This window comes from Orbicella franksi, chromosome 1 (genome assembly GCF_964199315.1).
Source record: "Orbicella franksi chromosome 1, jaOrbFran1.1, whole genome shotgun sequence".
NCBI lineage: Eukaryota > Metazoa > Cnidaria > Anthozoa > Scleractinia > Merulinidae > Orbicella > Orbicella franksi.
The window spans coordinates 13,387,347-13,404,060 of NC_138145.1; the positions used below are offsets into that span (position 1 = coordinate 13,387,347).

Genomic DNA, 16,714 nt, shown 5'->3' on the forward strand with positions numbered 1-16,714 from the left:
ACCTGCCATGGAAGGAGTATGGATATGTCCGGAACAACATATTCCAGAAAAAGGGCTATTTTGTATTAAGACAATTTATTAACCAATTCTTCTCTTTGTATTACAATTAACACAAAAAATGGGTAGAAGTATCCACAATTAAGATATTTTTATGAGAGGAAAGTATAACCACATATGACCCAAAGGCAGTTCAAAGATGAACACTGGATGAGATTTTAGGCTGTAATATTGTGACATACACAATATGTTATTTTCAAACCTTAGGTCTGCAATGTTGCACCACACAGCAGTGATACTAGAAGCTGAAAGTAGAGAACTCTTAAGTAATTTGGAGTGTGGGAAGTTAACCTAAGTATTTCTTTGTTAGTGTTAGCTAGCCAACATGTAGCCATATCCACCCTCAAGGAAAAAAAAAAATACTAATAATAATTTACCAATTTATATAGCGCATATTTACATATTCTGATCAATAGTGCTTTACAATCACCATAAAATAAAATAAATTTATAAATTATAAAAATACTTCTTAAAAAGATAAGTCTTAAGTCGAGATTTATAACTGTCAAGTGATGTCGCTTGACAAACCTCCAAAGGTAGGCTACTCCAGAGTTTCGGAGCTGCTGCTGAAAATGATCTGGCTCCCAATGTTGCAAGCATCTTTCCCTTGGGATGGTCTAATAAGAGCTTACCAGTAGACCAAAGATTATATGATGAATTCGATTTTATACTAATGAGATCACTAAGATAAGTTGGTGCAAGGCCATAAATACATTTAAAAGTCAAAAGTAAAATCTTATAATCAATACGCAAAGAAACCGGCAGCCAGTGCAGCTCGTAAAGCGCCGGTGTAATGTGAGAAAGCTTTCCGAAGCCAAGAATAAGTCTTGCTGCTGCGTTTTGTACACGCTGTAATTTAGCGATCTGCGCCTTTGGTGAGCCAAACAATAAGCCATTACAATAGTCAAGATGGCTGGTTATAAGAGCATGCACCAAAGTAGGTAAAGAATCCCTCGATAGGTATTTCTTAATACCTCTCAAGTTATGTAAATGGTAAAATGCCGCATTACAAGTCTTGTTTATATCATCAGTCATACTTAGGTTGCTGTGAAACCACGATCCAAGGTTTTTAACGCATGGGCTTGGACTGATAGGATTATTGCCCACAGCAATGGAACACGAATCTAATTTTTCAAGCTGTTGTCGTGTGCCACCAACAAAAACTCGGTTTTACCATCATCGATCATCAACCGATCTTGAATCATCCATTTCCTCACCACGTCAATGCATTTTTCCATAGCTTGTATAGCATCAGCTTGAGCAGTGCTGTCGAGTGGTTTGAAACTCAGATACAGCTGCGTATCATCCGCGAAACAATGAGCAACAAGAAGATGATGTTCCACGATTTAAAACAGCTTGGACGCATATATTATGAATAACAGAGGCCCTAAACATGATCCTTGAGGTACTCCGCAGTCCAAGTCAAAAGGACGAGAAAGAACCCCATGTACAGAAACGCGCTGACTTCTGTCAGACAAGTTCAATCTAAACTAGTTCAGAGCAGTCCTACGTATACCAGCCTCGTCAGATAGCCTCCCTAAAAGTATTTGATGATCAACGGTGTCAAAGGCAGCACTCAAATCCAATAAAATTAACAAAGTGACGTGTTGAGAGTTCATCTTTAACAAAATATCATTCATCGCTTTGATAAGTGCAGTTTCAGTGCTATGGAATTGCCTATAAGAAGATTGAAGCCCAGGAATCCATAGGTGTTGACATCAGATCAAACATGCAGCTCTTCTTCGGAGAGCAGCCAGTCAACTTACTTACTGCCCTTTCAGTTAAAGGGATGAAGCTGTCCAGTGTTGTAGATTATGACATATTCACATAATCAAAATTGGAATCATGCAAACAATCAGCTAAGTCTGTCTAATTTGGCATGGATGGTGTTAATCTTTTCAACAAAGAAGCTACCCATTTCATTGGCTAAAACCAACTTGTCACTAGTTGGTGGAAAAGGTACCTCATGACCTTAATTTAGCAACCTCTTTGTTGCCGAGAATAGGTTCCTTTGACTGGAGTTATTAGTTCAGCAATAAAGTCTGAGTAGAACTTACGACGGGCTCCATTCATCAGGTAGGTTGTAAAATTCCTCTTCATTTGGAACTCAAGCAAATCACGGACACATCGTGATTGACGCCATTTCCTTTCAGCTCTCCGTCTTTCCGCCCTTGACTCCCTAATATCTTCGTTAAACCAAGGTACCAAAGGCCTCACTGTGATAAACTTAGTGACAAGTGGAGCATGACGATCAAGAGCCGAAGATTATGTAGAATTTTAAGATTAAACGAGACTTACCTGTAAGGTGAAGTTTGATTGGAATTCTATGAGTCATTGGTCAGGAGCTAGGGAGTCATGTGAGATAGAGCGCGGGAACCTGAGCATTCAGTCTTTAAATCCTGTGAGTGGACGCATAATTTCTCACTAGTTTAGGGTGGGCCGAAAAACACGCCCAATATTGTGTAAGAATAGGGTGGGTACGTGACTCCCTAGCTCCTGACCAACGACTCATAGAATTCCAATCAAACTTCACCTTACAGGTAAGTCTCGTTTAATTTTAAAATTCTATTTCGTCATTGGTCTAAGTCACTAGTAAGTCACGTGAGACTTTAAAGCAATGTGGCCATGAACAGGTAAACAAAGACCATTTTATTGCTTACTGGAACAGTCATGCGTGGAGACAAGTTCGTCCCCAAAATTGACAACTGCTTGAACTGGCTTGTCATAGAACTTTCTGAAAGTGCTTTCTCTGGACCATCCAGCTGCATCCATGATAGTATTGATAGAAACATTATTTGACCATTCACCTGAAGTGGCAGCAGTCCGGGTACTATGAGCAGAAAAAAACCTTTGTGTTAACTCCAGCCTTTTCTAAAACATTCTTAATCCAGCGACTAACAAGTGTCACGACTTACTGGTTTACAGGGTTTACTATAACTTAACCACAGAGGGTCATGACCAGTTCTGATTGGTTCTGTGAGTTTTACATATTGCCTGGGGCAAGTCGCAACAGATAGACGTTCGTCTACTGCGTACGATTTAAACTCCAAGTGTCCTTGATGCTTGCCAGGTTTGGATGTCTTCAAAAGTTTAGCAATCTCAAAGTGAACAGTATCATTTGTAATCCTCATGCCACTAACTGTAAGTACATGAACAGTTTGGCATCGCTGGCCAGATAACAATGCAACTAACACAACAGTTTTATGTGTGATGTCTTTAAGGCTTAATTCCTCAAGTGGAGGCAGTGTCTTTAAATAGTCTAAAACAACAGAAACATCCCATATGTCCTTCTAACGTGGAAGGGAAGGCCTTGACTCAAAGACACCTTTAAGGAATCGGGAAACCAAAAGGTGATTTCCAACGGAGCCACCATCTGGAAGGAAGATAACAGTGGATAAAGCACATCTGGCTGTGTTAATACCACTATACGATAGGCCATTTTCATACTGCTGATAAAGAAATTCCAGACCATTCTCTATAGAAGCTGAAATGGGATTAATACCCCTTGAACGACAGAACTCTTGCCATCGCTGGTGGTAAGTCTGCTACTGCTTTTGTGTACTCGTTCGCCAGGATTGCATGATGATCTTTGCAGCCCCAGCCGAAATTCCTCTGCTTGTAAGGAGATCCCTGACAAGTGGCAGACCAGTAGTTGAAGTTTCTTGTGTAGTGGATGCAGCAGGTGTGGATGTGCTGGCAGGTACAGTGTGTCTTCCTTCCTAGGTAGCATGAGAGGATAATCAATGAGCATATTCGTTAAATATGGCCACCAAGTCTGAGTTGGCCAGTGTGGAACTACTAGTAAGCCTGTGGCTTCCTCGTCAGAAATCTTTTGTAATACCCGCTCTATGACACTAAATGGGGGAAATCCATGAAAGGTATATCCCTTCCAGGAGATGTGAAAGGCACTGATGGCATGGACCTCTGGGTCAGGCTGGTATGCAACATAGGGCTTTAACTTGAAATTCAGTCTAGAGGCAAACAAATCCACATTAGGAGTCACGCCTAATTTTTTAGTAGCAGCATCAAAAATTGGCTTCTGTAAAGTCAATTCTGTTTCTTTCCGGGGGAGCCGTGATTCTCTATCTGCCTCAGTATTTTGTTTTCCAGGAATATGTGCAACTGATAGCCAAACACTATGGTCTATGCACCACAACCAGATTTGGTGTTAAAGTTGATTGTTTACTCGAGAATGGCATGTGCCCATTTGGTTAATGGTAGTAACTGCAGTAGTGTTATCAACTAGGAGTTTCACATGTTTACCCTGGACTACACTTGAGAAAGATTTCAAGGCAAGGGAAACAGCAAGCATTTCCAAATAATTAATGTCATGCTGTGCTTCTTCTGGAGACCAATTCCTTCCAGAGGTGACTATCAATACAGCACCCCCATCCAATCAGAGAAGCATCTGTCGTCATAGTAACCTGGGGGTCTCCATGGTTGATAAGGTTATAGGCTGAGGGCAGTGCAGTGACCCACCATTTTAGGTCAATTATGGCTTCCAGGGATAAGTTCATGTTCTTATCAAAATTCCCTTTGTGTGGTTTTAGAGCTCGCGTTCTGTCCATTTCAAGAAACTTATGGTGTAATGGGCCATACATCACCCCTGGAAAACTAGAGGTCATAAGCCCAAGTACTTGAGCCACATCCCTTATGGAAGGGGAGACAGTAGCGAGTAGATTTTCACATGCATCTTTTAATTTTAGAGTTGAGAACAAACCCAAGGAAAGTTGTAATCTGTGTCGGAAGAAGGAGACTTTTCAGGGTGAATTACAAACCCTACTTTGTCAAGCAAACTGGTTGTATCAATGACATTTTTGGTACATTGGCCGAGATTATCTGCTGTCAACCATGAGTCGTCTATATATGCAACTGAAATGTGCCCTTGTTGTCTCAAAAGTGACTCGAAAAAATCGGCTTAAGCAGCTTTGTGAACTTCCTAGGGCAAACTGCTAATCCATTCGGAAAACGCACAAATTGGTGCAAGGCTCCTTTCCATTCAAACTTAAGAAATTTTTGATGGTCCTTACATATTGGCACTAAGTAATAGGCGTCTTTAAGGTCTATGGATGCCATGTAGCACCCCGGCTTCATTAGCCTGATGGCAGACCAGATGTTGTCCGTTTTAAAATGATAGTGAGTTACATTTGCATTAAAACATTTCAAGTTTAAAATCATTCGAAAGGAGCCATCCTTTGTGGGTCTGGTAAAGATAGGTGATATAAATTCCCCTGTCTCGTGTTGGCAAGGTTGAATAACTCCCTTCTTGAGGAGCTGAGTAATTTCCAAATCAACCGATTCTGTTTGTATTTGTGATAACTTAGGTTGCATAAAGGGTTTGACCTGCATTGGCAGAGAATCAAATTCAATATATTGACCAGTAACAGTCTCTAAAACTTCAGGATCAGAAGTCAGTTCTTGCCATATGTGGGAATAAGCGGTTAAACTGCCTGCTTTGAACGTTTGTGTTCTCCCCTGAAAATACTTTAAAAGTGATGGTAAAATAGCTTTAAATTCGCTTACCGAGGTGGTGCCAAGAGTCGTAATAATGTTACTGGTTACTTCCGGGCCGTTTGGCCGGTCTGTTTCTTCCAGTGGTGTTGATATGGAGTCGACTTCTTGTACGACTGGTTGCCCGGAAGCGTTTTGCCTAAAAAAGGCTTTCATTGCTGGTTATTACCTGGCGTGTGCGATTTGCCATAGGATCGCCTATTGGCGGAGTTTGAGGGGCTTGCCGTGCTACTGATCTTGTTTGAAGCACGGATGTGATTAAGCTGCGTTATCACTTCATCGCCGAACAAAAAATTTGTAATAGGCACGTGTGAAGCACACAGCGTGGCATAATCTTTGTGCAGTGTTGGGCGAATGGCCTCACGCCTCCTTTGGGATATTTCGAAGCTGATATGCCCAAGAAGTGCTAATGCATCGGCATTCATTCGGACCATGTTGTCAACATCAACTTTTCCGTCCTCGGCACGAGCCTTCAACAACATATCGGTGGTTTGTGCGGTTATATTACCGACCTTCGTAAGTGTGGTTTGCAAGTTTGACAACTTCAGGTCCTTGCCCCTCGTGTGCCGATCGAGGCGCCCCCAGATTTCAGGGTTTACCTTCGGAATGATTAGCCGATCACAGTTTATCGGCCGAAGGTATTTATCCGATTTTTCCTTGAGGTTTGTCTCGTCAAGCTTAGTAAGCCACCTCAAGTTTACGATCTTGGCAAGTTTCTCAGACACTTTCGGGGCAGTTTTCTCCGTGTCGGTGAGAGACTGCGTGATGTCATCGAGTAAAGAATCGCTTTCGTCATCTGCACTGGTTTCGCACGTGGAGCCGTTGCTCTTGTCGGCGAGAACTTTAGGTCGTTTGTTTGCAGCCAAAAGTGCATCTGCATCTGATTCCTCTGTGTCAGAGTTATCCCCTGTTGACAGGGATTTTCGTTTTGTGGCAGGTTCTGCCGTTGTGGAGGTCTGAGTTTCCCCTTCCTCTTTCAATAGGGACCTTAAGATACGAGGACGGGAAGGCCAGGACGGGAACGGCAGTGGACGCGGGAAACTTTCGCGGGTCCCGTCGTGTCGCCAAAAACAAAATGCTTAAGATGTGTATTTTTGCAAAGGACGGCGACGTCAATAATTCAAACATCCTTTAGACAATAAAAAAGATGGTAGAAATCTTATCCTATTAAGCTTAAACGATAGTGAACAGCGATGCTGAATTTATTTTTCTTTATAAGCCAAGCAAACATCTGTCAATATTTTAATAGAGAAACCTGAATTTCCGTATGAGAAAATTAAACGAGCAATCTGATCGACCTGCTTCAGATGGCTTTTTACCACTGGAGCGTTTGAGAATTCTGTCGCCGAAGAATCCTGACTTTTGGTGAACATTTCAATTTCCATCTGTAATTGTAACAAGCATTATGACAATAAAACAAACGTTGCATCAAGTTCCGGGTAGTATAAAAAAACAACAACTAAACATCAGTTTGAAAATGTGTATTCTGTTTGCTCGACAGACGCTCCATGGCATTCATTCTTACAACATTTTATCGACGGTACTTACACTGATGTATTCTCAATGCATACAGTTTGTATCGAGCTTGCACACTCGTGACAGCGACTGAACAGTGACTGAAACACAAACGAACAAACGAGGAATATTTTTATTCACATTTTGGCATGTCAGCGTGGTATTCTACACTACAATCACCAAAAATGCGAACCTTATAAACATTCCTATCGATGTAACTAAAAATAAAGTCGATAAGAACATTTATCGGGGCAAAACAAGCGCACAATACTCACGTTTTCGGTGCGACGGCTAGTCGGGCGAAATGACGTCCTCGACGAGACGAGGACGGCAGAGAGATTAGTGGAGAGTTCTCGTGCGCATGCCCCGTTGAGTAAATTTACTTCCGGTAGCCGTCCTAGCTCTTCCCGTCCTGGTATCTTAAGTTGCCTAATGATCTGAGCGATGCGCCCATTTCGGTCATTTTCTTATTCAACGACTGGAGGGCCGCAAGTATAGCGTCGTTGGCACTAAAGGCCCCTCCAGAAAAGCCGTCAGATTCTTCACTCAGCCATGCTTCCTCATGCATCGAAGAAGGATCGTTTTTATCCATTTTCTGAAGAATTTTCGAAGGATAATTCAATCATACGACTGACTGCTCAAAGGTCAACGCTCGAACTGAATGCTCAGGTTCCCGCGCTCTATCTCACGTGACTCACTAGTTACTTAGACCAATGACGAAATAGAATTGTAACATTTAACAACATCATCCAGAGCGTCAGAGCTGTCTGTACAAAGCGAAGTTGTAGAAAGTTCATCACATAATAGGTTAACGTCAACCACGTTAGTCTTCCTGAAAGAGATTTTTTTCTTTAATAGGGAGCGGTGGCTTGTGAAGGGTAAGGCCCGGTCCAAACGCCACTCCACTCATGTGCCGAACCAAACTTGATTAAGTTCGACTTTAGAGCGACTTTGGAGCGACGGCTGGTTCAGACGGCGTACTTGCGTCGAATTTAATTCGGGGAACCGGTGGTAAGAATTTTCGACGAGAACATATGCGTTCTGAATTCACGAACTCTGTCCAAATAGAAAAGCTGTGACTAACATTTCGCTGTTATCATGCTGTTATAGCAATATTCAGGGAAGCAAATTCAAACTCAAGGTTCGGTGTTTGTATTTAGACAGGTTTTCTCAAGGTTAAATCGACTTGTCAAAGGGAAATCTAATAAGCTGAGCTCTTATCACGAAGAAAAAGCAAAAAATGAATTTGCGCAAAAGAACCTCGCTTATACAGTCCCGTTTCTCATATATCGAAAACATACTGGTATTTTGGTGGCTTTATTTTTAGCGACGACTTTGAGCTTCATGTATGACTGGTCACGTCACTCAATTTTGAGCCAATCACGAGTCCCGTTATATGAAAAATAAATTATAGTAATTTATGCATTAGGTTCGACACATGAGGAGAACGCCGTATGAATCAGCTACCGCTCCAACGTCGCATAGTGCGACAGACCCTGCCGAATTTAATGTTGTTTGCCGCACCAAACCTAACCTGTCGAACCAAACTGATTCAAACGCCGCTCTTCTGCCGTACTTAACTCATCAGTTAGGTTCGGCGCATGAATGGAGCGGCGTTTGGAACGGGCCTAAGATTACAGATCAAAGTAAAGTGATCAAAAAACAGACAGTCAGACACAGGGATGTCAGCCAATAAGGAGTCGCACTGTCGAGTAATGATCAAATCCAGGGTGTGACCTGACTCGTGCGTTGGCTCGTTTACATGTTGTTGAAGACCCATTGACTCATGCAACTCCTTAAAACAAACACTGCCTGCGTTCCCGGGAACGTCTATGTGGATATTAAAATCACCTGCTATCAGTAACGGTACAGATGACATTATGATATTCTCCAGGAAACTCAAAACGTCAGCAAAGAATACGCTCGTCGTGACAGGATGGTTACTCGAATAGGGTGGACGGAAAGTAATAACAATCTGGAGTTTTTGCGACTGGAACTCGACCATCCAATGAGAAAACTCGAAAGAAGTACGCCCGCCAGCATCTAAACGGCTTGCATCCAAATTTTCCCTAATCAAGAGAGCAGATCCACCACCTGTTCGATCAGATCGTGTGTGATCAAACAGCTTGTACCCGGGCGGGGTGATTTCAGCTCTGCACGCATCGTCAATTTCAGAAAGCCATGTCTCAGTTACTACAAAAATATCTGCTCCAGATGATTCAACATAAGACACGAAATCCACCGATTTGTTTCTCACAGACCTGGCATTCAAACTACAGAATTTTAAATAGCTTCCAGCACGTAAACAATGTTCAGGAGCAATAGGAACCAAAACCAATGTGCGAGAGATGGTTCTATCACGGCGAATAGTATGTCTTATTCGATCAGAAAGAAGTACAGATATCTTCCGTCGACCAGCTCGACATCCTCTAAACCTCAGCAGTCCATTTAGCTTTAAATCATGGAGAACTGATCTACAAACAAAACTGCGAGACGCACGACGAAAGCCAAGTAGTTCAGCACGGGTGTATGTTATAACGCGACTATTCGTTTGCAAATCCAAGATATTCGGTAGATTTCCATGTCCATTTCGCCTCTTCAAATTGTTTTGAATTAAAGTCTCCGGACCAGGGTTAATCGAAATGTCTCAAAAAATTGTACTGTATAGAGGCGGATCATGACCAGGAATTAGCAGAGATGTACATCCGCGCTTTGTCCAAGATACCAAAGGAAACTTGGCGCTATGAAATCCACAGCGCTTCGCCACAAAAGCGACTGACGCTCGTCCAGTGACAGCAAATCGACCGTAATGACAAAGATATGCACCAGAAAAACCCTGAGAGCTTCTTGGCAAGGCCCATGCTGGTGGCAATCGATTGGATCCCAAGTAGAAAGAATTTCACAACAAAAAGCTAAGAAATAAAACGCAAAAATCAGAGCTTTAAAACTCGTGGCCGCCATATTCGGCGCCAGTCCCACTGATTGAAGCACAAGAAAGATACCATTTGATACCATGTGATCGTAAACTTGGTTAAAAACAACTTTTTCAGTCAACTTGGATACGTAATGTTAGTTACTAACTGGTCTGTAATTTTGGGATGGAGGGAACATTCCCTCCCTCCTGTTTTTCCTTGAGGGGTGCGTATGGTTACACATAGGCTAAGTGTTAGCCCTAGACAGGAAATAGGGACTGCACTAGGCAAGGATAAATTCTTTGACCTTGATGGGATTGAACCCCAACAAAGTTCCGAAGCCATAGGCTAAGAGGAATACTCGAGACCTAATAGGCAAAGTTTTCCACAATACATGCTGAGCTAGACAGGCCAATGTCTTCTTGATTTTTTTCTCACTTTGGTTTGTAAAGAAACCTTGGTGTGTTTGGAGAAGTATTCTGCAAAATCTGTTATATACTCATGCAACTATCACAGTAAATGGTTTGAACCCAGGAGTATCAGTAGTTCGTATAGTGTGATCGTCCGGGTGAGTGTAGTTCTGAAAAGAACTGTTGTTGGTGACTGACGTTTCGACAACCTGAGCGGAAGTCATCTTCAGAGTCAAGTGAATAGTGTTTGTCAGTCGATGATCTTATAAGTCTGGTCCGTTGAACGTGATTGGTCATTATAGCAGTCTAGCGCTGCGTGCCACTAGAAGCAAGGAACAGACGAGGTATTAACAGCAAGAGAAACTGTATTTCTGCCATGTGCGATCTCCTCACATACACAATCTATGTCCCGGATTCCGGGACCGAGAGGGGTCTCGGGACTAGTTCCCAACATCTCCCCCCTTATATAAAAAAAGGAAATGTCTCTTACAAAATACAACAATGGGCCCTATAAATGGCCTAAGAGAATAAGCAACTGTAAGTCAATGTAGACCTCTAGGTCAGTTCATAGTCTTCAAACCTCGAAGGAGGTTTGATGATCCTCGTTCTTGTTCTTGTGTTCCCTAGAATGGGTTCTGTAGGTTTGTCTTGGCTGGCTAGAGTTGCAAGATTCGTGGACCCATTTTTTGAGAGTCTCTCTGTTTCTGCGTGTTGTGTCTGCGCTGGGAGATGATTGTTACATGTAACTACAGTTTCTTCTGCTTGTGGTGTTATGGTGACGTTGCCGTTGTCCGGTGGTGGTTCCTGGATCAGTGGCGGAGGGGTGGTCTGTGTTGGTGGAGGAGACTGTTCAACTGTTGGCGTGATATGAACCCGGTTTCTACGGATGTTGCTGTTCGGTGTCTGAATGGTGTATGATCTGGGTCTGTCCTGGGAGAGGATAGTTCCCTGTATCCATGGATGACCCCTCTGTGTAGGTGGAGGTTTCGCATAAACGCTTGAGCCAACAGCAAGCTCGGGATGTACTTTGGTTGGTGAGCTGTCGTAGTAGCGTTTGCTCGCAGCTCGCTTCAAGGTGAGCTCTTGAGTGACGACAGCTAGGTTCACGGGTGAAGGCTTGATGAGGTGGTTTGGTGTTGGCAGTGTTGTCCTTGTACGTCAACAGAGCATACGCTGTGCAGGCGAATATGTGAGTCCCTGGGGCGGCGTGTTCCTGTAATTTAGCAGTGCGGACTGGAGGTCAGTGGATTTCTTCAGTGCTGTTTTGGCCACTTTGACGGCAGCTTCGGCTCTCCCATTGCCTCTAGGGTGATATGGTGAGGAGGTAGTGTGTTTGAATCCATATTGTGTGGCAAAGTCCTCATATTCCTTGCTTGCGAATTGTGAGCCATTGTCAGTATGGCACATCTGTGGTATGCCAAACCGCGCAAAGTGGGCCTTGGTCTTGTTTATTACTGTGGCGGAGAGGGTGTCCTGGAGTTCGTCGACTTCTATCCAGTCCGAGAAATGGCAGACAGTAACCAGGTAGTCCTTCTGCTCATGGCTAAAGATATCTTGGCTCACAATTTGCCACGGCTGCGTTGGGATTGGTAACGACTTCATAGGTTCTTTTGTAAGAGTTTTACTGTACTGAGCACAGACACTGCAGGTGTCGCACATGTCTGAAATGGCTTTCCTCATGCCTGACCAGAATAGAACTTCGCGGGCCATGCGAATGTTTGACTCTGCTCCAAAGTGGTTCGCATGTATTTTCCCAAGCATTGTTGAGTACATGGACTGTGGAACTAGGACTTGCTGACCTTTGTAAATGATTCCATTGTGTATGTTTAGTTCCTCTCTGAAGGTCCAGAAAGGGCGGAGGTTGGTGGCCAGGTGTTGTTTGTCGTCGGGCCAGCCAGAGATGATAGTTTGTTGTAGATCAGTCAGGGTTTGATCCCTTTTGGTTTCTGATTTGAGGAGTTCTTCTGTGACATCTGTGAGACGGGGGTTGTGGTCATTCTCGGAGTGTTCAAGTTCAAGGCGGAACACTTCAAACCCTGTTACATTTGCATGCACTGGGGTGGGTAAAGCAGCGCGGGATAGTGTGTCTGCTATATGAAGGCTTGTACCTTTCTTGTAATGTAGGCTAAACTGATATCTCTGAAGTCGCATTAGCATTCGCTGAAGACGTGCGGGTGACTTATGAAGTGGTTTCTTGTAGATGGTTTCTAGGGGTTGGTGGTCGGTGTGCACTGTGATGTCTGACTTGCCAAATAGCCAATGATCAAATTTCCCAAACGTGTTGCAGATGGCAAGACATTCCTTTTCGAGTTGAGAGTAGCGCTGTTCTGTGCTGTTCAGGCTGTTTGAGGTAAAGGCGACTGGTTGGAGTTTACCGTCAGCATTTGGTTGGAGGAGCGCTCCCCCCAGGCCTTCTTCGCTGGCGTCTACTTGGAGTACCACAGGTTTCGCTAGATCATAGTATTGGAGGATTGGTGCAGTGGCGATCAATTGCTTTGCATCATTGAATGCTCTTTCTTGAACCTCTGTCCAGGAGAATGGGAGATCTTTCTGTGTTAGGGCAGTGAGGGGTCTAATGACGGTACTCAGATTTGAGCAGTATGGCGATAGGTAGTTGGCCATTCCCAGAAAGCGTAAGAGGGCTGCCTTGTTTCTCGGTTTGGGCATAGTGGTTATCGCAGTGACTTTGTCAGGGTCAGCTTTCATCCCATTTGCTGTGATGATGTTGCCCATAAACTTCACCTCTGGTAACTTGAACTGCAGTTTTGTGGGGTTTAGTTTAATGTTCTTTTGGAGGCAACGTTCCATTAGGGCTACAAAGCGACGATCATGATCTCGCTCAGCTTCAGTGAAATCTGTTCCCTCTCCAAAGACCAAAATGTCGTCAGCTATACAGATTATGCCCTCTAGACCCTCCAGAGCAGAAATAAGTCGCATCTGAAATTCTTCTGGAGCACTTGAGATCCCGAAGGGAAGGCGTTGCCAGCGGTAGCGGCCATAAGAGGTGTGCATTGTGGTCATGCGCGAGGACTCTTCGTCAAGAGGTATGTGGAGGAATCCATCGCGTACATCAACAAGAGAGAAGCATTTTGCATGGGCTAGTTTATGAAGCTGCTCGTTGAGGGTTGGCATTTGGTAAATGGGACGAAGGATGGCTTTATTTACCGTCTGGCTGGGGTCGATGCATATTCGGACTTTTCTGGGAGTTTCTCTGATGACTTCATTTGAGCACCATGGAGTTGGTTCATCAACCTTAGTTATGACGCCGGCGTTCTCGTATTTGTCTAGGGCACTCTTTTCTGCCGCCCGTTTTGCCACTGGGATGCGGTGGATAGGCATTTGAACTGGTGTTACATCGTGTTTGATTTCAAAATGCACAGGGGGCCCAAGGCAGCCGAGACCTTCAAAGTTCTCAGCATATTCCATTAGAATGTGTTCTTTTTGAAGCGCACCTGCGGGGGGTAGTCGCCGTTTAGCAGGGATGTTGATCGGTTGAGACGGAGAAGGGAGTGGGTTGCAGGTGCTTGGTCTGTTGTTGTGGAGTTGTTCGATGTGGTTGCATTCCACTTGCTCTTGTGCTTGCATTTCCTGTGCAGTGGGCGGGGTGTCCTGTGCTTCGTTGTAGTGGGCGATCGTTACTGACGGAGATAGAGAGAAGATAGTGTCTGATTCAATTCTGATAAGTCCCAATCTTTCACTGTCGCCCCCTGATAAGAGGGCGGGCTTGTTGGCCATGATGTCATCTGGTAGGATTTCGAAGGTTAGGGTGACATACTGATTTTTCCTTTGGCATAGCAGCTCGACTTGGTCCAAAGGTCTCAGTGGGCGAGTGTTCCCATATGGTTGTAAGAGAAAAGGTGATTTTGACATGTGGATGTCTTGGCCTAGAGTGGTGAGGGTACTATGAGATAGGGTGTTGCACGAGGCTGCTGTGTCAATTTGGAATGTAATTGGCTGGAAGTGTGAGCCGGTAGCTGACAGGGGCAGTTTTACAAAGTATTTCCTCTTCTTCTGTGGAGTTCCTAGAGAGTAACATTGCTCGTGATAATAATCCGCATATACCATGTGGTCGGTTGGTTCGTCTCCACTAAATTGCAAGTGATGCACATCTTCCCGACGTCGACTGCTGCCCCTGTTACTGGGTGTTTGGCTGGGGTTCCGGTTGTTGCGAGTGGAAGGAGGCAATGGGCCTCCCCGTCGTTGTGGTGGTTGGCCGTTTGCCAGGCAGACATTGGCGAAGTGGTCATTGATACCGCATTTCGAGCATGTTTTGCCCCGTGCTGGGCATTGTTTCCATGGGTGAGGTCCCCGTTTGTCTCCACACCAGTGGCATGTTCCAGGCTCTCTTCGTAGTTTCATTTCTTTATGTTTCACCCAGTGGACTCGTTCCTCGGTGGTTGATTTTGAGGAGTCGGTTATCAGCTTGTTTGCGGTGTAGGCAGACTCTAGGGCCTTGGCTTCGGTCACCACATCTGCCATGCTCTTAGGTGTGTTGTCAGGCTTGAGATGTGTTTTTAGCAACTCGGCTCGCATGGCGTCGTTGTTGAGTCCAAATATAAATTTGTCGCGGTACATTTAGTCACTGAGTGTTCCGTAAGAGCACAGGCTTCCGGCTTGCCTAATTCTTACTTCCCATGCTTGTACCGATTCGGTCAGGGTTTGGTTATGGCCCCAAAACTTAAATCTGTCGGCCAGAATTGAACTGCCGGTCGATCCCGTGTAGTGGATGCGAAGTTTCGCCATCCATATCCAAGGTTTGGCTCTGTCAACAGTCGCGATCTGAGGTTCTATCGTGTATCGTATTACCTGAAGTGCTTCGTCTGGCATGGCCGATCGAAGTGCGGCGATTTCGAGCTGTGGTTTCTTGTAATACTCGGCTGGCTCCGTCTCTGGGTCTTTGTCCAGGTTACGGTAGTCTGCTTGAACGCAATAATCATTGAACCTGACTTCGAAGTTTTTAAAATTTTCGGAAATGTTTCCGGTTAGGTTGAGTTCTGGGCGCTTGAGGTTCGACGCCATGAGTTTGTGTATCCAACGTAACGTTGCGAGAAGAGGTTTCGTGATCGAAGTTTTCGCTGGGGCGGTTCTAAAAAAAAGGTTGATCCCACTTCTGACACCAAGTCTAGCGCTGCGTGCCACTAGAAGCAAGGAACAGACGAGGTATTAACAGCAAGAGAAACTGTATTTCTGCCATGTGCGATCTCCTCACATACACAATCTATGTCCCGGATTCCGGGACCGAGAGGGGTCTCGGGACTAGTTCCCAACATAGCCATGATGGTATTGGCTGAAAGACTCGTGTAAAGTTTGTCATCAGTCATTGGTGGGTTTCGATCCGTCTATTGTTAGTCAAGTAGGTCGGTTTTGGTCCGTGTATTGTTAAGTCGGTCTCTTAGAAGTCCGTTTGTCGGTTTCGTTTCTGTCGTGGATAAGTCGTTTGTAAGGCGCCGGTAGTTGTTGACATCTGTTAAGAGGCGTTTGTTCTAGGTTAGTGTACCAGCTTTCCAGAGTCAGTCGTTGAAAATAGTTTGTACTGTAGGTTAAGCACTGAGCAGAGTCCCAGTCAATGTTGTGGTTTGTCAGTTGATGATGTACAGCAATGTGATTGTTGGCGTCACCATTTCTCGTGGCTCGTTTGTGTTCAGTCAGTCTCGTGTTAAGGTTTCTGCCAGTCTCACCAATGTAGGAAGCCTGGCAGTCGGAGCATTTGATCTTGTAAACTGCTCCCTGTCTGTCGTTAGGTTCGTCTCTGTCTTTCACGTTGGTCAGTAAGTGTCGTAACGTAGTTGTAGGTTTGTGGGCTACACGAATGTTGTAGGACTGTAGGATCCGCGAGATGGTCTCAGAAGTGCCCTTAATGTAAGGTATAGTCACTGTAGTAACAGGCGTAGGGTTCCTGTTCGTAGCGTCAGCTTCAGTAGGTCGGTAAATGTTTCGTCTAATAAAGTCAGCGTTGTAGTTGTTTTTGTGAAAAACACGTTCAAGGTATCTGTTTTCGTCACGTAAGCTGTCCGGTGTGTCACAAACTAGTTGCGCTCGTCTCGTCAAAGTCTTTATAGTCGTGGCTTTGTGTGAAGTCGGGTTGTAGGATGATTCGTCAAGTAATCTGTCGGTATGCGTCGGTTTTCTGTACACTGTCGTTCGTAGTTCTTTGTTGTCGCGGCTTACCAAACAGTCTAGAAAAGGAAGTTTTCCATTTTCTTCGATCTCTTTAGTAAACTGGATGTCGGCGTTCTGTTCGTTTAGGTGGTCGTGAAAATCGTCAATTTCGTCTTTGTGAACGGCGGTAAAGGTGTCGTCAACGTAGCG

General features: G+C 44.4%; 1 protein-coding gene and 1 pseudogene across 2 annotated transcripts in view; one reads left to right on the forward strand and one right to left on the reverse strand.

Annotated features, from left to right (window-relative positions):
- LOC145491883 (torsin-1A pseudogene) overlaps positions 1-16,714 on the forward strand; it is a 32,404-nt pseudogene that overhangs the window by 2,082 nt on the left and 13,608 nt on the right. The gene's annotated exons all lie outside the window — the stretch shown is intronic.
- LOC145491893 (uncharacterized) lies at positions 2,312-8,673 on the reverse strand. The gene is made up of 2 exons (XM_081471182.1): positions 5,581-8,673; positions 2,312-3,776 (listed from the first exon to the last, which is right to left on the reverse strand). The coding sequence occupies exons 1-2, from the start codon at positions 5,722-5,724 to the stop codon at positions 3,603-3,605; spliced, it is 318 nt and encodes a 105-aa protein (XP_081327308.1). The 5' UTR covers positions 5,725-8,673; the 3' UTR covers positions 2,312-3,602.

Excerpts from the sequence above, each read along its gene's own strand:
- LOC145491893 (XM_081471182.1), bottom strand. The coding sequence starts at position 5,724 with ATGAAAGCCTTTTTTAGGCAAAACGCTTCCGGGCAACCAGTCGTACAA. Across the intron at positions 3,777-5,580 it reads CGACTCTTGGCACCACCTCG|GAAGGAAGACACACTGTACC; the intron begins GTAAGCGAATTT and ends CATGCTACCTAG.